General features: G+C 33.9%; 1 protein-coding gene across 2 annotated transcripts in view; it reads left to right on the plus strand.

Moving 5' to 3' along the window:
• LOC118892993 (serum response factor-binding protein 1) overlaps positions 1-22,943 on the plus strand; it is a 61,084-nt gene that overhangs the window by 17,967 nt on the left and 20,174 nt on the right. For both annotated transcript variants that reach the window (XM_036848102.1, XM_036848103.1), the window contains exon 4: positions 18,604-18,675. In XM_036848102.1, the coding sequence (XP_036703997.1) occupies positions 18,604-18,675 (72 nt within the window). The remainder of the gene's footprint in view (positions 1-18,603; positions 18,676-22,943) is intronic.

The raw sequence follows: 22,943 nt of genomic DNA on the forward strand, positions 1-22,943 counted from the left end.
TCAAAAGTCTGAAATTGTTTCCACATTCATATTTTCTTCCTTTACGTCTGAAACCTAAAAGCTGCAAACACTGTTCCAAGTATGAAAGAGGCATAATGTTTCTCTTTCTTGTTTGCTTCCCCATACTCATTGAGCATACCCACATTATGGTCTTTTATAGCTACAAGATCAGCACTATAACCTGTAATTCTCTTTTATAAATCTGCACTTTTAATTTAGATTATTTTTCTCTAATGCATTATAGAAATCAAGTAATAAAGAATTTCTTTAAACCTTTAGGTAACTTTAAAGATCCTCAATAAAAATTTTCAACTTAGGGTAGTATGTCTTGTTTGTTGGTTTTAAAGTTAATTATCAGAAACAGAAGAATGAATAGGCTCTCCATTTTACAGCCAGCTTAGCCGGTGCTCTAAGAGCGGTTAACTTCTAATTCAGTTTTCTTTAAGGGAGAATTTTTATTGCCTCTGAAGGCAAAGCAAGATGCCCTGATTTAATATCCTTCTATACTCAACTTGTGACATTTGAAATGATAAACAGGAAGTCATAGTGGTGTTTTAAAAGGGCAAGGGGTCAGTATATACCCCTCTCCTCACACTCATGCAACAGTGTTTAGAAACAGATCATCACATTGGAATTCTAGTTTGCTTTCCTGGCATGTGGTTTCTGCAGCTTTAAGCCAGTGTTTTGAATAGCTCATAATCCTGAAATCCTTAGCAGTGTTGCATTTTTAATGTGTAGGGGTCATAATTTTCATTGTAAGCTGTGTTGATATAAAGATGTTATATCAAGTCTATGGTGGCCTTAAAATATTTTTGTCTTTTAAATAAGAGCAGTGGTAGCAAATAAAAGTGGTATCCATTCTCTGCTTTTTAACCTTACTGCTTCTATTTGAAAACAAAGGAAAAGGTACAGGTCCTTGTTGGTAAAAGTGAAGTGCTATTACCATTTACTGAGTCATTATATACATTTAATTTTAAAATAAAAAACTGACTTTGGAATTGCTTCAGTCCAGATAAGCCTAGTTCAAAGGCTACTGAGTGTGTAAACAGGATTTAGGGGTAGGAAGGAAGGAGTATCACATGAGCCTTTTTTCCAAAAATTTTTTTTTTTATTGCTTTCTGTTTTGTTTTGATTTGATTTTTTAAGTTTTGTAATTTTGGAAATTTGAACCTACAACCTTGGCAGGACATTCCTATTAACTGTGAAAGTATCCAAAGCCCTTTTCAACTATTAATTTAAAAAAATTTGGACAACTAATAGTACTATCCTAATTCCAATATGGAATAATGTGGTGATTAAGAAAAGGGGCAAATATTACAACATATTTTGTTGGAAACACACAGTGGGAGACAAAGGGCCCCAAAGAAAAGCAGCAATAAGAACAGTAAATAACTTTTTTTTAAATGAGATTTTCTTTTTATTCAACTGCAATATTACCTGAATTTTGGGTTAAATGGAGACAGATTATTTTTAAACATTTACACTCCTTAACTTGAACATATGTTGTATGTTGTTAGATTTCTGTTGTAATGGAAACTCTGTATTCTTTATGTTTTTTTTCCCTATATGTTAGAATAACTCATGTTAGTGTTTTGCTACTCAATTAGTATTTTGTGACGAGAAAAACTCAGTAAATGTTCTGTTTTTTTCTTGGCTGTGAAGAATTTTATTTTTTTCTCTACCTGCCACTAAATTATGTAAACTATGTAGGCTTCTAAGAAATAAAAATAATCCCAAGGGTAGTGATTGCTCCAATTAAAAGTGCTTTTTTAGCAATTTACATTGAAAATGTGTAGTTCTTTTATTCTCCCCTTCTATAAAAACTGAACTCTTTACAAGGCATATTAATTTTATGTATGGGTGAGGTAGGGAGAGAAATTCTCACTTTTTTAATTCTTGATTTTTGTTGAAACTCAGTATATTGAAGTAGAACTTATGAGTTTTGGTGGTAGTGAATCAATAACTACAGTTATTCTTCTGTTCATCACAATCTAAGATAGCCTCCTAGTTTATTAATGATCATATATCTTCTAAGACCCATAAAATTTGCAACCAGAAAAGAAAAATGTACAAATAAAAAATGATTAAGAATTTACAGTACAGCTATTATAAATTCATATCATATACTCAGGTTAGTTAAATACATTTTAAATTAGAACCTATTATGTATGTAGATTAATAGGTTTGTGCTGTCAGGGAACATACCGTTCTGTGGGAAACAAGCGTATGAGTCTCTGTATGATATATACCATACCGTGTTACAATCAAAGATTTGTAGGAACCTCGAGAAGGGATCGATTTATTTCATTACTTACAGAATTTAGGGAAGATCTTACAGAATGCGTGGCACTGAGTTGGAACTTGAAGAATAAATATGATTCTGTTTTAGAAAAGGTAGTCTAGGTAAATAGAGCACAAGAACAAAGCATACAGGTCTGCAAGTACATTGTGTGATTTGGAAGGGCTGCTTAGGACTCTGTTGCTATTATAGTATTCATTTAGCACATTGAACTGTAATAATTTCTTTATATGACTCCTTTTTTACGGATAGAATATTATCTTTCTGTCTCCAGTGCTTAGTGCACTAATTGACATAAAACAGACATTCAGCAAGTATTTCATTAATGAATTGATGTTGTGGCTGGAATATAGATTGAGAGGAAGAACAAATAGCTGAAGATAGTGGCTAGATGGAAGATGTGATTACAACTGAAAGCCTTTTGGGAAATGTGGGTAATCAAAGGTTTTTGAATAATCATATGTGTTTTCTTGAAAGAGAAATTTGGAGGAGAGTGGAAGATTGATTAAAAGGAAACAAGATTGGAGGTGAGATCCCTGATTAGAAAGCAATTACTGGCTTAATTTTTTCATTCATTAAGGAGACATTTATTAAGGTTATCTTTATGGAAGCTAATATGCCATGTGATTCATTGATCCTGCTCTGCAAAAATCGTACACTATCAGAGAAAGGAGCTGGTATGCGCAGTTTTAAAAACTGGGTAAGTTATGATAGGGTCTTTGAAAGTCTTAAAAGAGCAAAAGGTTGCTTCTAGCTAGTAATTAGGGAAGGTTTCTTGGAAAAGTTTAATAAAAAATTTTAATGTTACTGATTTATCAAATTGATATGATTTCCTTGATAGTATTTAATTGAATCCCAATTAGATAGCAAGGATACTGTGTCATGTAACAACTTTACTTCCCAGACTTAAATATTATTTATAGCACTAGGAAGCTCAATTTCAGATATAAGAACACTGCTCATAAATAACTTAATAATTTTGGTTTTTATGGAGCACCTACTCTATGTCATGTTCTTTGCTACAGCCTACATATATGATCTCTAATCTTCATAGTAGCTCTTCACGGTTCCTAATTAGCCCCGTTGTACTGAAGTGGAAACTGGGGATCTACACGTTAATTGCCTTGCTCAGAGTTACACTACTAGAGCATGGCAAAGCCAGGATTCAGTCCAAATCTATCTGAATCAATAACCCATGTTCTTAACACTCTACTAACCTAACCTCTCTTAAGAATTAAGTGCACAATTTTATCAGGAATAATTAGGTATGATCAATGTGCTTTTGCATTGTGCTTTTAATGATCACTATTAATTGAAAAGTGAAAATAATAGTGAAATAATATATCATCATTGCTTCTTTTGGAAAAAAATAGGATTTATTTTTAATTTGATATAATTAGAATAGTTGGGCCTCCCTAAAGATACAGAGTGTCTTGTTATCCATAAAGGATTTTGTGTGTGCATTTAACATTTAGAAATAACATCTGGAAGCTAAATACCAAAATAATCAGTTCCCTTGGGACTGTGAATTGGTAACTGATTATATTTCAAAACATTTTTGTTCCTTACTCAGTTTGGCGCTATATTTTAAAAACATTTGAATGTAACGTTCTAGAATTACTTGATGCAGGTTCTTTAAATTATTAACACATAGAAATATATTTAAGAAATAAGTATGTATTTTATTATCATATATGCCCTTGAAAAAGATTACTGAAAACTTGAAGGTTCTAGAGAAAATACTTTGAAGGAATTAGAACTTATAATAACAAATAGTTTGACTTTCTTGAGACTTTGAAAGATTGTTCCTTATTCTTTCAGTTAAAGACTGCTCTCTTTTAACACATACCTATACCCTTTAGAGTACCTCCCTATATCTTAGTCATAATTCTAAAATTATAGGGAAAATCTGCCTCAGTCACCTAATACAATTTTCCTAAGGTCTTTTGATGAGTTTCCTAGGTGCTACACTCTTGGGGGGAAAATGTGCTATGAGCTTATGTAATTGTTCATTAAATTTGAGATTTTGTTTCTTTTTTTGTTTCCTTAACTCTTTGTGGTTGGCTAAGGAAACCTAAACTTGCATGGGTATGTAGATATAAAAAATTCAGGAGTAAAAAAGTGAATATAATATATTCATACCAAGCGGTAATTTTTGTCATTTTTTAAATTTGATATACTAAATAATAAAAAATAATACCTATATATATCTCACCTCTTCTAATTATTCTTATTCTTAACACTTTATTCCAAATAAAGTGGTTTTAAGTATTTTATTTACTCCTTATAAATTTGCCACGAAATAATGCCCTTTTAAACAAATGTTTGGATTCCACTTCAAAATGGTTAACTTTTATCCCCAAAGCCAGCCATTTTGTTAGAAGAGAATCTCTAGAATGATGAAAGAATCTGTCCACTCTGACTTATTCCTTAGAGTGCAGAAGTGTTCTGTGTAGAATCTTTGGGTTGATATAATTGCTCTGTCTCATTTTCTCTGCCTGCCTCTTTGAACATGACAGAAGTGGGTCATTTTATGTGCCAAGAACAGTTTAGATCAGGGGAGGGGAGGATAAAAATATTTTGTTCTGTTTTCTAAAAGGTATTTCTATTGTGAGAGATAGGAGTATATCGTGACAAGGTGGTTTTGGAGCTTCATTTGACCAAATTATTTGACGATGTTTATGCTTAGTTAATATCTATTTTTAAGTGAAATGTAAATCTTTGGACTATTGAATTATGCAAGTTGTTTTTAGCACACTGATATTGTAATTATTTTTGTGTCAGTAATTATTTTCATATCTTGATGAAAATAATTTATAGTTGAAAGATGAATTCCGTTTAGTTTTTAGAATATGAAGATTCAACTTTAAACATGAAAGTCAAGTTGGAAGTAAAATGAGACAGTATAGTAGTCCCTTATCTGCAGGCATGCCAAGACCCTCAGTGGATGCATAAAATGGCAGATAGTACTCAATCTTATAAGTACTATGTTTTATCCTAAACGTAAATACCTGTGATAAAGTTTAATTAATAAATTAGGCACAATAAGAGATTAATGATAAAATGGAACAATTTTAACAATATACTGTAATAAAAGTTATGTGAATGTGGCCTCTCTGTTTAATCAACCCCTTTAACTCTGCCAAAAATGTGGCAGAGGCTTCATCATTGGCAAATGCAGCTTTTCCAGTAATTTTTATATTTTTCAGTCCAAACCTATTACTGAATCTGTGTAGTCATCCCTTACTTGCAGTAAAGCTAGTGTCACTTGTTTCAGTGGATCCCTGGCTGCAGTCTTCCTATAGGCTCAGTGCTTTCTGGTGCAGCACGTGCCCGTCAGTTGGAACGCGTTTTGTGTTCATGTCTTCCATCCGCAGATTTAATGCCTTTTCCCTTTTAACTGAGCACTTATCCGTGATTTTTGCAGTTTGAGGTGCAGCAGCAAAACTAGCCTGAATTTCTTTTTCTTCTTTAGCACCCGCAGCTTAGGATTTTTTTCTTACTAAGTCGAGAACTTCCACCTTTTCACTTAAAGAAAGCACGTTATCGCTTCTTTTTGACATATTCGAATTGCCAGTGTCACTACTCTGAGGCTCTGTGATACCTCAACAGTCAATTTGGTAGGAGATGGCTTCTGAGTGACTAACGGGCAAGAAACCTGGACAAAGGGATGATTGATTTACCAGGCAGGACAGGTCAGAATGGCACAAGATTTCATCGCACTACCCAGAATGGTGGTGCACAATTTAAAACTTATGAATTGTTTATTTCTGGAATTTTTTATTTTCGATCTCTGCCGTTTATCGTGGGTAACTGAAACCACAGAGAGCAAAACTGCAGATAAGGGAGACTACTGTACTATTTGTTGATATTTAGTTAGTAATTCTTTTAACTGGCTGCCAGCAAAAACCTGACACTGGTAAAATTTCCTGATAGTAAACCTACTTTGTTTTATTATATCATCCTCATAATCAGCAACCTAAGTTAGCTTTTCCTGTTGTCTGCCAGAACAGTTCTAATTCCTTGTGGGTATTAAAAGCTTTTTTATCAGTTGGCCTCTCTCTTCCTGACCATTTCTGTCTACATGTTACAATCAATATTATATCCCCTCCACATACTTTGTGCATTCCTGTTGTTAAGTTTCTGTAGCTTTATCTGATAACAAGGCAGAATTCACCACCTCGTACATGCTCTTAACAAAACCAGAGTGAATCATTTTCACAGCCTTCACCATCCTCCAAAACAGTGATTTTGTTGGGGGAGGCAGAGGATAAATGCGCGAAGATTCATGCCTGGGGACATATATCATAGTGAATGGGATGTTTGTGCGATTTGAGAAAGGTCCCCCAGTGATTCTGGGTATCGTTTTATTTTTCCCGCCATTGAGAGCGACAGCACTGAGGAGAAGTTGCCCTGCTACTTCATCTTCATATGTATAGTACTTGGGTGATCAGTTTTTAAGTCTACTGCAGTGCTTGCTCCTTTGTGTTATGTCAGGTCATTTGCATGTTATTTTGAAAATTAAACTCTACTCTTTCTGGTTATTTGTATTTTTAAACAATGCCTGATATTCTGCACAATAGAAGACTCTCAGTACCATATTTCAAATATTAATGTGCACATCTATTATAAATAGATATTTAAAGAGGTTATAGCAAAGTACCATTAAATTTTTCTAATCAAAATGAAGATAAATCTCTATCAAAGTTGTTTGGTAATTTTTTTGTTTCTTTTTCTTATACTCCATCTAATACTAATGCTAGAGACGTTATTATTAGTTCATTTTTAATTTCAGATTTAAGAATTTGAGTTTCAAATAGTGAGTTTTTTGAACTAAAATCAACAGTATGTTGATAACTTTTAAGATGAGGAAGGGTATAATTACAACAGCAAAGAAGAATAAAGCCATTTGTGTTATTTCCTGAAATTTTTAACAAGTTGGGTTGATACTGTTTTTGTACCATTAACTAATTGTGTGTCGTTGAGTCTGTTTCTTCATTTTAAAACTGGAAATAATTCCTGTCAGACTTCTTTTCTGTGGGGATTAAATAAAATATGCAATATCAGTGTTCCTAGTATAGTACTCTTTTAATAAACTTTTTAAGATTTTGAATCTCTGTAGTCTTTCACTCCATATAAATAGCACAGATGAAATATTATTCAAGATAGCCATTGCCTTCAATACCATTTTTTTTAAGGTAGGCCAAAACTATTCAACGACACAGTTCGTGAACAGAGATCTTTTGGAGATGTACTATACCACGCAGTCCATCATCATTGTCTGTGTTGCATTGTGAATTTAGACCAGTGCTGAAATCATTCTTATTATTTTAGTTTGTACTGTAGGATCCAAGAAATGAAAGTTTTACCTGATATTGTTTAGTTCTGTACTTTGCCAGAAAAGTTTGCACATTTTTATAATGTCGTTTCAGAACCATCCTCATGACCAAAGTACTTTATTTCAGCTCAACAAAAATATACTAGGTCTGTACTTTGTATGACAAATACTGTGCTAGTTTATAGGTATATAGAAATTAATATGGCATTTGCCCTTGAGAAGCTTATAGTCTAATGAGAGACATGGACATGTAAACAGTTTCACTACAGTGTATAGTACACTGATAGATGTATTGGAGGAGCACCACTTAGTACTGCTTTGAGGATTCAAGGAAAGCTTCCCGTAGCATGAAGCTGAGTCTTAAAAAGTGACTGACTATAACTTCACAATGTAAGAATGTATCGTGTTTGTTTTGTAAAGGAAACACTAGCAGGATCAAGAGATACAAAGTTTTTAGATTATTTTACTAGTTTACCTAAATGAAGTTATGTGTTAGATGTGATAGCAATTTAGATTCACATATCAACCTGGTCAAGGATAAAGATTAACAGGGTTTTTTGTTTGTTTTTAATTTAGAAAATTAAAAAATAATAAACTTGGATGAAAGACAGTTATTAAATGTACTCTCTTGTAGTTCATTCAGCTCCTGAACAGGAGCAGTGTTTACTGGCAGGTCTGATTTATGCTATACCCAATACTGAGATAACTGAGGTACTCAGTTTAACAATTTATAATGTCTAACAAGTAAAAATAACTTCAGTATCTATTCTGTTAACAAGTATTTTTGAACATTTACCAAATGACATGTTCTTTTCTAGGCACTTATGATACACCTGAGGGGGGAAAAATAGAATTTCCTGGTCTTTTGTAATTTATTTTTCTGGGGGATTGGGGGAAGATGGACATAATAATAAGTTATTATATATTATGTTAGGTGGATGATATACTGTGGAAAAAATAGAGCAGGGTACGAAGGGGTAGGAGAGATGATATGAAGTAGTTTGATATCTAAGGTCTGGAGGTGCGGAATAGAGGTTTCGGCTGAAGGAAGACTTCTGGGAGTTGTTTGACATGTATGTGATCTTTAAAGTCAAGAAACTGGATGAAATCACTAAATATTAGATAATAGTGAAGAGAAGAATACCAAGGACAGAATCGTGGTCTACCGTTAAGGTATTTAGTTAGAGGAAGAACTAGCAAAGAAAGCTAAGGAAGAACTAGCAAAGAAAGCTAAGAAAGAACAGCCAATAGCATGGGTCCTGTAAGTCAAATAAAGAAAGTATATCAAGGAAAAAGGAGCAGTTAACTTACTGAAAGTTGGTAATAGGCCAAGGAAGGTAAGAGTCAGATGTCGAGTAAGAGGAGCGCTGAGAGCTGCTCATTAGATTTAGCAACGTGAAGATTGGTCAGTTTAACAAGAATAGCATTGGCGGGGTAAAAGCCTGCTTGAAGTGGCTTTAAGAGAAAATAAAGAGAATCTGGAGGTAGCAAGAATTGTCAAGTGTTATAATTAGGGTGACCATATGACTAGATTTCCCTGGTGTTCTGGTAATCATCACTTGTCCCAGCATTATTTTTAATAGAGCCTCATTTCACTCTCAAATGGGTCCTGGTTTGAACAACAAATGATATGGTCAGTGTGGTTATAATTTGCTGTCATTACTCTTTTGGACACCCAAATTTGACCAGTAGTATCCTTTCTAAGCCAGCTTTTATGACTTTTTGAGAGAACTCAATTAGTTCTTCCTTTTCTGGCATAACAAAATTTTGCAGGGATTATACTTTTTCTGCCTCAGATCCATAATCAGCCATTTCTCTAAGAAGCCTTGTTTCATTTTAGTGACATTCAGAAACCAAGAATTGAATAGATCTTGACTGGGGAGAAGGGGAGTGAGAAAGGTAGGTGACCAGTTAGAGAAAGGCATTTCACGATAAAAATTTTAAAAGCAGACGGCCAGCCAAAGATACTGAGGTGGGAGAATAGGAAATTTATTCAGGGAATTCTGTGTAAAACTGAATGAATGGCATATGAGACTCCTAGAAAAAGTGTATTATGTAATATTAGAAAGAGGCATTGAGACCAGGTAATGAAAGACCAGACTTAAGTTCTTTGGCTTCATTCTGTATTCAAGACGGTGACATAATGGGCCTTGGAGTTAACTGGTTCTGGAAGCAGGAAACCCAGTTACGCTATTATAATCCACACAGTCGATAATGAAGTTCTGAAGCTGTGGGTAGGATAATGGTAATCCAAAGGAGGGAACTAAATTCAACAGACACTACAGCAGAGAAAGTGGAAAGGGGGATGGGAGCATAACAGAAGCATGACGAAGAACCCCACAGTGTCAGATGACTCTGAGCTGTCTAACCTGAGTAGCAGAGGCTGGAGATGCCATTAATTACCATAGATAACACAGGAATAGGTGAAGGAGTAAGACAAAGATTTTATTTGGAAAAATCCCTTGGCAATATGATGACAGAGTATAACCTTATTGAAGTTCCATCTGGTACTGTATTTAGGAGACAGTAGAACAATATTTAGGAAATAAGGTTTTTGTTGTCACTGAAGGGTAACCATAATGAGATTCCCATCTGTGGAAAAGCATGAATTTGGATGTCAATAGGTCTCTCACGAGTTATTTTCAGTTCTTTATTTCAGAGAAGTCCATTTCTTGCCTTCATTTCCAAATAGACCAGAAAAACCTCCAAGAATCCATGACTTTTCTTGTCACTTGTAATTCCCTGGTATTGGGATTAACCCCTCATATCTAAATATCATATTCCAATTTAAATCACATTTGGAAACTACAAACATGTTTTATATTTTACTGCGTTAAAAGCCCAATCTTAGAGCCTCTTGGAATTAATGTCAGCTTGATTACTGCCTCCAAGTTACTTTTTGTCTTTACCCAGTGTCCCTTCCCACTGCCTGATATAGAATAGTTTGGTTGCAAACATACTTTACCCACTCAGCCAGAGACAGCATTACACTGGTTATATAGTTATGAGTCAGTATATTCATTTGTTCAAACGAAAGCCTCTGGAGAGAAGAAAGACAAGGAGACAGCCAAATTATCAAAATTGGGATTAACTAATTTCAATTAAATTTGCTCTTTTGAATATAAGCAAAGCAATAGCATCTGGCACAGTGTGAAATAAAGGAACTGAAATATTCTGATGGATCTGGTTATTAGTGAATGGCTATCTTTAATGCAGGAAACTTGAGCAATGTTAGTTTAACATGATGAAGAAGGAATTTCTACTTTATCACCACTGACAACAGGTTATGGCAAAAAGCAAAATGTGGGGATTCTAGTTTGAGCCCTGTTGTAATACCTTGAATGAGTCTCTTAAACTTTATTGGGTTATCATTTTCTCTTCTATAAAGCTGAGTGGTTGAGGGTCCCCAAGGTTAAGTGATTCACTAGAAGGATTCACAGGACTTAGGGAAAAGAAAAAACTTTTATACTCAGAGCAACAGTTTATTTCTGTTCAAGGATACAGATTAAAATCGGCAAAAGGAAAAGGCACATGGGGGGAAGTCCAGGAGAAATCAAGCGTAAGCTTGTAGATGCCCTCTCCCAGTATAGTCGCATGGACACACTCCTAGCAGTGATGTGTGACAACACTTGCAGAGTGTTGCCTACCAGGGAAGCTCAGTTGAGCCTTGGTGTCAGGGGTTTTTTCGGGAGCCAGTCACATAGCCATGAATCACCTACGTGACTCACCTCAACTACTCAGGCTCCAGCTCCCCAGAGCAGAGACTTGATCACCATAAATCACATTGTTAGGGTAAACTGCCTCATCAAATTGGAAAGCCTGTGGCCCAAGGGCTCAGAACTTATTTCCTAGGAACTGGCCAAAGGTCAGTCCTGAAGATGGGTCTTCTCAGGAATGTGCAGAGTTTGAGCAGCCCAGGCCTGCTGAGTTAACCCTTTCCTACACAGGTGTAGAATTATGTGAGAGCTGAAGTCCCTTATAATTCTGATGTTTTATGACTGGATTAGTAACTCATAGCATATATATTGTAAAGAAGTTAATGCTTTATTTCATCTTTAAGATGGATTGGATAGTTATAAATTTGAAACCTTAAATAAAAGAAACGAGTTATACTGATGCTAGAAATAAGAGCGGATTGAATGTCTAAATATAAAAGAATGTATGTCTTATACAGGTCAGCACGGAGCCCTGCTCACTGATGAATAAGCTTGCAAGTGGGAAGATGAAGATTTTCAGACTTGAGTTATTTTAAGGAAATCTAAGGGAAAAAAACTACTTAAGCTCAGTTTCAGAAACTAAGTTCAGTTAGCATTTGATTGGTGGCAATTAGTGTTATTTTTAATTTCCCTTTGATGATATATTTAAACATCTTTTTTTATGAAAAATCTTTGCAGCATTTTTGTAAAATAGCTCGTTTTACTTGTCTAATGTGTCTCTCTTACACTCATTTTAAAGTTGTTTAGTGCAGTATTCCATATTTAGCATTTGTTACATAACTCAGGTATCTTCATTTTCCCATTGTTTTTTTCTTGATCCATGGTTTTCTAATTGAGAATGGTTTTGTGTTTTTACTTTTGTCATTTTACTTTCTGTCAAATTTTAAGTGTTTAAAATTTTCTTTTTTAAGTTGAAATCTAGGTAGGTATTTTTTTCCAAAGTCCATAACGTATGACTTTGGTATAAAATTTGCAAATTACCATATGGAATAATGCATCTTATTCTGCATTAGAAATTGCAGAATTATTTGAAATGGTTAAATTCAATTTAAAGTACAGAAAACTCTAAAATTTAAGAGAAATATTTTATCTGAAAAAAAGGCATTGGAATTAGTTTTGTATAAAAGAAAGCCAAGTGTTCCTGTCTTATTCATTTTACTTAGAATTAACCCCATATACTAGGAATAGCATAGTGTAAAATTATCATATAAGCACTGAACTGGTGTCTTTTCTTTCACATTTTTATTGGTATTTTCTTAACCATGTTTAAGTCTACCTTTCTGCATTGAGTATGTTTAATGTCTTTAGAATAGGAACAGAGCTGCTGTGTAAAAATGTCTTTTGCTGGGTCTAGAAATGGATCTTAGTTTTCCAGTTGGTAATGAAATCTTTTCTCAGAAAGAGCAGTCTTGTCTTTTATGGCACCTGCCTGGCTTATTAGCTAATGCGGTTTCCCAGCCATTCACAATATAATATCTACGTTTCAGTGAGTTCTTAAGTAGTATTTGGCCTTCTCCCACTATGAATAAAAATTATGGTAATGTAGAATACTTTTGAGCAGTTAAGTCTTCTGTTTTGCAACACTCTAGTAGTCCTAGCTATTTTTTCTAGTATTTTATCACTTCATCTTCGCTTTTCTAAAGAAAAAACCCACATTGGCAACTAAAAATTCTTTGGAAATTCTGAATTTGACTTGTCTATTGGTAAGAGACTTTACTGACCTATCGCTAAGAAATAGGCATTTAAAATTTTTTCACTCTGGTCCATTTCTGTTGAACAAATGTATTGATATCATTATACTAGGATCAAATAGTCAAAGGTGGATAAGAGACCATTCTCACCCTTGAAGAACTTAACACTCTGGGCTCTTCGTTCCATTTTCCCATCAAGAAAATGAAAGATTAAGCTTAGTATAAGCATAAATTATTCCCTGACTGTTTTATGTAGTTCCTCAGACCTTTTGACCAGATGGCTTACTACCTAACCATGTTCAAACTAGCTTAAGCAGAAGTGTTCCCAACAAGCTGGTTCCAACTACTTCCTCTTCTGAGTAGTTAGCCAGAAACCTGGCATTGTTGCAACTCTTTCTTGTCCTCTAAATACCATTTGTCTTTTAGAGTTCTCTACGTTTTACCTAAATGAGGGCTTTTTGGAGTTTTATCCACAAAGCTTGCAATCTTATGTGCTTTTCAAACTCTTGTGGGAAGCCATTCGTTTATAATGAAGAGAGTAGATGTATTGTCAGGTACGGTACCGCAGCCGCAAATCCAGTAAAACATCCATCATCCAAGGCATTCTTTGAAAACTGTGAATTACTTCAGATCTTTAAAAAAAAAATAAATTCCCACTATCCCCTGCAGTTTATATTACTGATCTGTTAGACCCTAGTGAATTTTGCTGTAGCAACCGGCTTTCATAATCAGTTTGAAGGGTAATTTATTCTTACAATATGAGTAAATTAAATTTTGTGGCGAAATTATAACCTATCATTAGAACTACTAAATCCAATCCAAGAATAATGAAAATAGTTGTTTAAGACTTCTTCCTTTAAACGTGTATTAGATATTCTGAGTCAGAATGCATATAAATTTAGAATTTGGAGCAATTAAGAGATGATTTGAAAGTCCTGGCAATTTACCACGAACTTGTCAAGTAGACTGCATAGCAGACTCTTAGAAGGATTGAGAAAGGCTGTGGGTTAAATTTCATCTTACCTGCTGAAGGGAATACTAACATTTGAGGTGCTGTCTATCCATTTGGAATAACACATCAAAGAGTCTTATTCTGAAAGGCAGTTCCTGATCTCTTCTGAATAGAAGTGTAGGGAGGGAAGAATAACTTCATAATATATATTTTATTGCAATTTTTGCATTGTCTAATAAACTGCTTGATTTATTAAATTCCTCAGTGTCTAATTAGGATAGTTCTGAACCAAAATTCTAGTTATGGCACAGCATTCCTGTCCATACAGTTTTGTTATTTAAGCACCATTTAAAAATTTTACATGAACTATGTCATAGGAGATAGCATTCCCTTTTAATGACACATATGTTTATATTTAAAATTAAGGTAAAAATGAGTTGACCCAAAATACTGAAGTATGAGTGGGGTGATAAGGAAAGTTTAAGCCATCTAAATGCATCTAGATTTTACTTTTATAGTTTTAAGATAAGTATTTAATTCTAGGCATTATTTATGGTATATGATGCTGTCCAAATAATATGGTGTAATGAATTATTTTATAATATGAAGATTGGTGGGAGATAAAACGTATGTATATTAGTTTTCTAGTGCTGTTGCAACAAGTTAACACAAACTTAGCGGCTAAAAACAACACAGATTTATTATCTTACAGTTCTGGAAGTCAGAAGTTTTAAACCAAGATGTTGACAGAATTGTATCCCTTGTGGAGACTCTTTCAGGTTTTAGAGGTCACCTATGTTCATTGACTCATGGCCCCTTCCTCCGTCTTCAAGGTCAACAGCACAGCATCTTTAGATCTCAGTACCTCAGTATCTCTCCCTTTTTCTCCTCTTTCTCTAACTCATACCCTTCTGCTTCCCTCTTAGGAGGAGCCTTGTGGTTACATTAGGCCCACTCTGGGTAATCCAGGATCCTCATTTTAGGATCCTTAACTTAAATACATAATAAAGTCTCTTTGGCCATGTAAGGTAACTTATTCACAGGCTCTGAGCATGAGGACAAAGTTTATGTGTTATTCTTTCTCCTGTGCCCCCACATTTCTTTTAATTCTAGCTCTGCAGATACATACTCACCATCAGTTCTTTTACCAAAATTATCTCTTGCTGGCTGAACTCCTTCCTCCTCTAGAAGATTCCTCTGGAGACAAACACATGTATACTGTATTTCCTGAATTCTTGCAAGTTCAAAACTATTTTCTCTAGACCTGATTCTTTAGAGCTATTTGACTGTAAAATTCTTGGCTTACACTTGCTTATATTGAAAATGCTGCTGCATACTTATGTTTATTTTGTTCTTGATATCTGATACCAGCTCAGTTTTTTCACCCTTATAACTAAATTGATCTTTTTTTTTTTTTTTTTTTTTTTAAAATTTATTTATTTATGGCTGTGTTAGGTCTTCATTTCTGTGCGAGAGCTTTCTCTAGTTGTGGCAAGCGGGGGCCACTCTTCATCGCGGTGCGCGGGCCTCTCACTATCGCGGCCTCTCTTGTTGCGGAGCATAGGCTCCAGACGCGCAGGCTCAGTAATTGCAGCTCACGGGCCCAGCTGCTCCGTGGCATGTGGGATCTTCCCAGACCAGGGCTCGAACCCGTGTCTCCTGCATTGGCAGGCAGACTCTCAACCACTGTGCCACCAGGGAAGCCCCTAAATTGATCTTTTTGGCCACAAGCTCTGAAGATTTTTTCCCTTTGTCTTTAAAATCTAATAGTTTTACCAGAATAAGTTTCATTATTGATTGTTCAGGTCTCTTTAAGCTAGGTACATAGTAAACCATTTTGTTAAATTTTTTGGTTGTTTTTTTCCAGAAAGTTGTTTTAGAACTATAGTTCCTTTTTCTTTATCTTATTTTCATTTTCTTGGTAGTTTTCTTGCCTTTCTTCAGTGTTCCTTATTGAATTTTTCTTTAAATCTGTTCTCTCTTTCTGAGATTGTTTTTCTTTTCTTGCATTTTATTTCCTAAGCTTTATCAACTGTTGATGCACTTCTGTGTTTTACCTATTTCTCTTCTTCAGTGTTTTAATTTCTCATTTTGCAAATTTTTTTGTATAGACCCCAACTACTTGTTTGAGGCTCCCCAATGAAGTTTGCAGGGTTATGTTACAGTTGTCTTTTTGACGTTTAGTTTTTAGGAGAGAATCAGATGAAATATTTTGATTTACATTTTCCTTTTTATTCTTAAATTAATTTTATATGAATTTGACTTTTTTTCTTTTCCGAACTGTAGACGTTTCTTATACAGGGCCCACCTTATGTCAGTATGGCAAAGTGACATTTTTTTAGTGGATAATGAGAAGGAGGACTTGGTTTACATGTATTTTCTTTCATCTCTGTAGGGTCCTTAATTTCTCTTTCTTTCCTTTACCTACACTGTTATCACTAAAGGGAAGTGCACAACCCCTGTTTATCTAATTCTCCTCAAAGCAGTGCTTCTTGAGGCTGTCGCCTTCAAAATCACTCGCTTTCAAGCCCTTCCTTCTCTGTAGTGCTGTGAATTACCAAATCTGAGACTTGTGTTCAATACTTTGACCTTTTGTAGTACTTTTTGCTTTCTTGTGGTGCTTTTTGTCTGTCATTAATGCATGTCCTTCCCTCCACTCTCTTCTTTTCCTCCTAGTATCTTAGTCTTTCATTCTCTGGCTCTGTATATTCATAAGCTTGTAGCAGCAGTGAGAGCTGTTGAATTTGGTGTTAGTTTCTCTGCTTATAGGTATTTATCTACTAATAACGCTGAGGGCACGGTTCATGTTTGGTTTTATTTGTACTCCTTGTTGAATTTATTGTTTTGGAGGGAATATGTGGGTGGGTTGAGATTTAGGTAGTATCATTACCTTCTGCACTTACTTAAGTTCATTTTAGCAATAAAATTTAACCAGTTCACTCTTTAGGCTGATTTTTGTCTTACAGAGTTAAAAAAAGGTGCTTGTAGCCAGCCATTGACAAACGTGGGGCAAGTCTTAAAATCTGGATTTTTAACTGTAATTTAAATAGCTTTATTAACTTGAAACTGCTTAAGGGAGGCCATCTCCTAAATTAGCTCATCAAACTAAGACATTTTCAGCCAAAATATGTCACATAATGAATTTTTTTATATATACACACATATACAATTTAAAAGGAGTCCATTATTTATGTACTTTTTATATGGATTTGTTTTACGTACACATTTTTCACATTTATATTAGTGTACACAAAATGAAATTGAGTTTTTACTCTCAGAAACAGTGCTTTCTGATCTTTTTGACATTGGATCATCATTATCAATATTTGATTTTTTTTTCCCATTCTACTCTTCTTCCAAAACTCCAATATATCTCTTTAATATAGAATCTGTGGTAATTTTTCAGAAGGAGTTACACAAACCAGTATGTACAAGGGTAGTCATCACATTCCTATTTATAAAAAGATCAAAAATCAGAAAATGTATTAATGTCCAGTAGTAAGAATTTGGTTAAATAAATAAGAGCAAAAAAACCAAAAATAGACATTTGCCCTGTTATTAAATAAAGCTAGTTTACAAAATACTATGGTCCTGTTTTTGTTTAAAGTATAATTTAAATATCATTTTCACTTAATGTTTGCACAGTTTTTGTCACATCACATATACGATACACCTTACTGTCACTCAGTGTTGTTTTAATATCGACTGATTTTTCTATTTAGCTTTCTTCTAGACAATAATAAAAAAAAAAATGTTCATTTTTTTCATGCGTATTAGAATAACTTGATAACTATTAATGTAGAAAAATTGCATTTTCATATGATCTGAAGTCATCCTTCATTCCCTTAGTGGAATGCATATCAAACTTAAATTCTTTTAAAGAAGCTTGTAGAAGGGTGTATAATAAAATTATAACCATGTAAACATTGCTGGTAATTTTACTTATTTTTCTTTCTGTTTTTCTGTGTTTTTTAATTTTCTAAAATAAATCTGGATTAATTCCTTCCATAATAGAAAAGTGTTTAGTGGGTTAGATTTTTTTTTTTTAATCAAGAATTAAGAGACTTCCCTGGTGGCGCAGTGGTTAGGAGTCCACCTGCCAATGCAGGGGACACGGGTTCAAGCCCTGGTCTGGGAGATCCCACAGGCTGCGGAGCAACTAAGCCCGTGTGCCACAACTACTGAGCCTGCGCTCTGGAGCCTGCAAGCCACAACTACTGAGCCCACGTGCCACAACTGCTGAAGCCCACATGCCTAGAGCCCGTTCTCTGCAACAAGAGAAGCCACCGCAACGAGAAGCCCACACACTGCAACAAAGAGTGGCCCCCACTCATCACAACTAGAGAAAGCCCGCATGCAGCCATAAATAAATAAATATATATTGTTTTTTTTTTAAAGTAAGAATTAAAATTAACTGTTTCTCTGTAAATCTCTACATTTCTTTATAAATTGATAGAATTGCCAATGTCCTGAAATGTCATTAAAATAAGTAGTAGTTTCTTTAAATAATGGATTTCTTAAAAGCAAAACATGGGAATTTCTCATATAATAATGACAGTTTAAAATAAAGCTCATAACTAAAATTAGTTTGTTTTATTCTTTTACAGGAGTTGAAACCTGATATAGTAACTAAATCTGCTCTTGGTGATGATATCAACTTTGAAAAAACCTGCAAAAAGGTACTTCTGCAAGGGGTTGTATTTCTTTTAGGAAAAGTTCCTTATTTGTATTGTTGACCTACTTTTTTCCTTTCACTTTTTTCCTTGAAGAGAAAACTTAGCAAAAGCCAGTTACTAAAAAATCAGTCAGTCAGTCAATCAATCACCTGGTGTGATTATTTTTTTAAAAAGCCAATTACTATTAGTGTACAATGATTTTTCCCCATTTGAGCTCTACTACTGCCAGCAAAAAATATTTTTATGGTAATTTATGAATTTTGCTTTGCTGTGATACAACACCCTCAAGGACCTTACAGGTATGTTGAAGTTAATGTGGCATTTGTGTGTTAGATAGCAGTTAGTCTGTTAATCTTACAAATTAGAATAAAAACTCTTTATTTTTATTCTTTCCAAATAGTTTTTATGAATATTTTATTTAATCCCTGCATTTACCCTATGAAAATTATTTTTACCCCCTTTTTGTAAGTAAGGAAACTGAAGCTCAGAAAGAATGAAGTGAGCTAATTAAGGATATGCCACTGTTAGGTGCACAGTTAGGACTTTTACCCAGATCTTCTGCTCCTTGCATTTGCGTCACTTGCTTCATCCTTAGTATTTCCTCTTTTTCATTTCTACCCACTTTGCTAAAGGCTACGTGACAGTTCCACCAGAGAACAGATTTTTGGATTAATTGATTTTTATAACTCTATTACATTTCTTTTTTCACTTTTATTCACATTTGCTCTAATCTGTATTATTTCTTCCTCTTGCATTTGTGCTTACTTTGCTCTTTCTCTAGTTTCTTAACGTGGAAGCTTAAATTACTGATTTAGACCTTTCTTTTTTCCTAATATAAGCATTTAATGCTATAAATATCCCTCTAAGCACTGCTTTAGCTACATCTTATAAATATGATATATTTTATTTTCTTTGAGTTTAAAATGTTTTAAATTTCCCTTGAAATTTCACCTTTAACCTATGGTTTAATTAGAAGTACGTTGTTTAATTTCTGAACAATTGGGGGTTTCCAGGTATCTTTTTGTTAGTTTTCTTTATGATCCATGTGCATACTCTTTATGATTTTTATTCTTTTAACTTTATTATTTGTGTTATTTGTCCAGAGTATGGCTTATCTTGGTGAATATTTCATGTGCACCTGAAAACAATATTATTATATTGGGATCAGTGTCCTATAAATGTCATTTAGGTCAAACTGATTGATGGTGTTGTTCAGGTGATTTACATCTTTACTGACTTTCTACCTACTTGTTTTATTGTTGACTAAGAGACGTGTGTTGGAATCTCCAACTGTAAATATCAATTTTCCTATTCCAGCCTTAAGGAAAAAAATACTCTGATCCTACATTTATGTACACTAACACTCACCTCTCTGCAATTCACTGATTTTAGCCATGTTAAATTTTAAAGCATTTTATTGTAAGAAGGCCAGAACATGAATGTTTTTGTATGTTTGAGGGGAGGGAAGATTTGTTGTTGTCACGGTCCTTGTCAGGAAGGCAACACCAAAGTCATGAGCATAATTTTACAAACAGCTTCCTTATTTTATACTAACATGATTTTACAGTAAATATTCTTATTTCATAGCATTCATTCATAGAGAGGAAAAATTTTAGTTCTGTTATAGTTTTTAACTTGTGTCTTGGTCTATCTATATTTCTGACAAAATAATGACATGTTAAATAGAATAGTGGTAATTGTATAAAAATATGGTAGAACATATTTGTTTCCTCTTGAGAGTTTAAAAAAATAATAATTTAAGGTTTTTACCAGAAAAATTTTTTTGAATTTTCTGGTTGCTGCATTCTAAAAGTATTTCAGTAATATTTAATTTGTGATGAGAATAAAAAGCAATTTATTTTTAGTTGGCTAATACTATGTTTCCATTTAAATTTCAACACTAAAACTTGACAATATTATTTAATTTTAACTTGAAAATATCCAAAATAAAATATCCTTTTTTTTTTTTTTTAACTTTTCAGTCAGATTTTTTTCACTTTGGAAGGTTACTATTAGTTGATGTATGTGTAATATTTGTAGCATCAAGTTTTTTTAGGGTATCTTCTTTCATTTACAACCCTTTGTTAAACCTTCCATTGTGTGAAATGTCATCCTAAAAACGGGGAAATGTGTCTATATTCACTTATCCATTTTTATTTTGTAATAGTAAATTCATTTGCATATTACTATATTTGTAGTCATGAGATTTATAATATTCACATAGAAAGTTTAGGATCTAACTGAAATATTGTCAAGCGAAACCTGATTGCATTTCTGCCCTTTTGGTATCTTCCTCCAAACAGAAGGAAGGAAAGGGAGGTGGAGAAGGAGAAAAGGAAAACAGTTCTGTTTCATCAGAGTTCTTGATGGAACCCTTGAGGATTTAGAGCCAAGGGAAATTGTCTTGCTTAAAATGATTTCAGATTCCTCCCAAGCTATTTGATTTCAGCTATTTTGCTACTGTTTTATGTCATTTGTGATATTCTTTGATTGGATTCATGTTCTGTATCAAAATATGTTAATAAATTAAACTTCTGGAATAAAAATGAGGCAAGTAGCAGTGTCATGGAGAGAAGACTGATTAGTTTGCCATAGGAAGGGAGGTTAGTGAAAGATGACCAAAGAGGAAATAAGGCTATTACATAGAGCTCTGTACATTTGAAGCTGTCTGACCATCAGAATAGAGCAGAACAAACTAATTTGTGTAACTTCTTAGAGCTTGCACAGTTCATGCATATACATTATTACCTCAATTGATCTTACAACAATGATCTCATATAGAAAACATTCATGTGTGCACATGTGTGTGTGTACATGTGTGTGTAGTAATACTAGTAGTGTCTTCATTTTCCAAATTCAGAAAGGGGTTAGAAAGATTAAGTAGCCAGTTAATATTTGTACGAGAGTTTTAAAGCTAGAGAGTTTGGGGACTAGAACTGTGACATTTCCAGACAATTATTGCCAGAATTTCAAGGGCTTCGCAATTCAAAACATCTGTTATATGCAGAGCAATCGGCTAAGCACTATGGAAGAAAGGAAGGAAATAGAACACAGTTATATTAAACAGCTACAGGATGAGAGGAAGCAAATTAATATTTGTTAACATCTACCAGTTGCCTGACTCGTTAGATGCTTTATATACGTTAGCTTTCTCAGGGAAGATGATGATAATCTCATTTAACAGATGAGACAACGGGCCTAGAAAGGTAAAATATACCTATGGTCATAGGTAGTCAGTAGGAAATGTCAGATCCAAGTTCTAAACCCAGGTCTCTGCCTACAAAATGAAAGTTTAGGACAAAAGGATGGAATAAGTCCCATATATGTAAGACTGCATTTTGGAAATCATGGTGTTGTAGGGATTTTAAGAGTTCATTGAATACAGAAAAGTCTCCCATTCTCTTAAATGTGGACTCTAAGCCGTATTTTGCTTTGTTTGCCACAGTTCTTCTGATCCAGCTGAATAGACTGTTTCTTATTATATCTCTAAATGTTTTTAATAAATACAAATATGAATGTGTTGGTTTATATCATTAGGTAAAACCTGGAATTGAATTTAAGTCCAGTTAATGTTAAAAGTATGCTACTAGCATTCTACCTGTACTAGTTCATTTAGCGTCAGTTTGTTTTAAGGCAACATTTCAAAGGAATGAACATGGTGTGTAAGAGAGCTTTTTCATTTTTAGACTCTTGTTTATATTTACATGTACATTCTCAAAATTCTTTTCAAACTTGAACACCAAATGCTTTGTGTTCACAGTAAATACCCATATGCCAAAATAAAATGTGTCCATTAAAAAGTGAGGTGTTTTCCTTTTTTAATTTAATTTATTTGAAATGGAAGAAACTGGAGGTGTATGAAAACCACAGTTTCCTGAGAATTTTCCAAGGCAAACACTGTGTCAACTTCAAATAATGAAAGCTGTGGTTTCCTTCATATCCCCCAGTATTGTGAAGACTGTTCCATGCATGTGTAAAAACTATTTGTTAATCGTGATTACTTAGCCTTTTAAGCTTCAAAATAATTTTATTTAAATTTAAGAAGTGTGGCTGTATTTGAATTCTTTTATAAACCTCCACATTTTCAGTCTCTCCTATGAAGTTTATCACATTCTACCTTGGGTTAGTTATTTGTGCATTTGTTTTAACCTTTTAAATTAGTGCAAGATCATGAACCTCAAAAGATGGTGTTTGTGTCCTTATGTGTAAGACTGTGCCTTCACATAATAAGGCATATTTATGTAAATATAAATATCTGTAAATATAAAGAG

This window comes from Balaenoptera musculus, chromosome 3 (assembly GCF_009873245.2).
Source record: "Balaenoptera musculus isolate JJ_BM4_2016_0621 chromosome 3, mBalMus1.pri.v3, whole genome shotgun sequence".
Classification (NCBI taxonomy): Eukaryota; Metazoa; Chordata; class Mammalia; order Artiodactyla; family Balaenopteridae; genus Balaenoptera; species Balaenoptera musculus.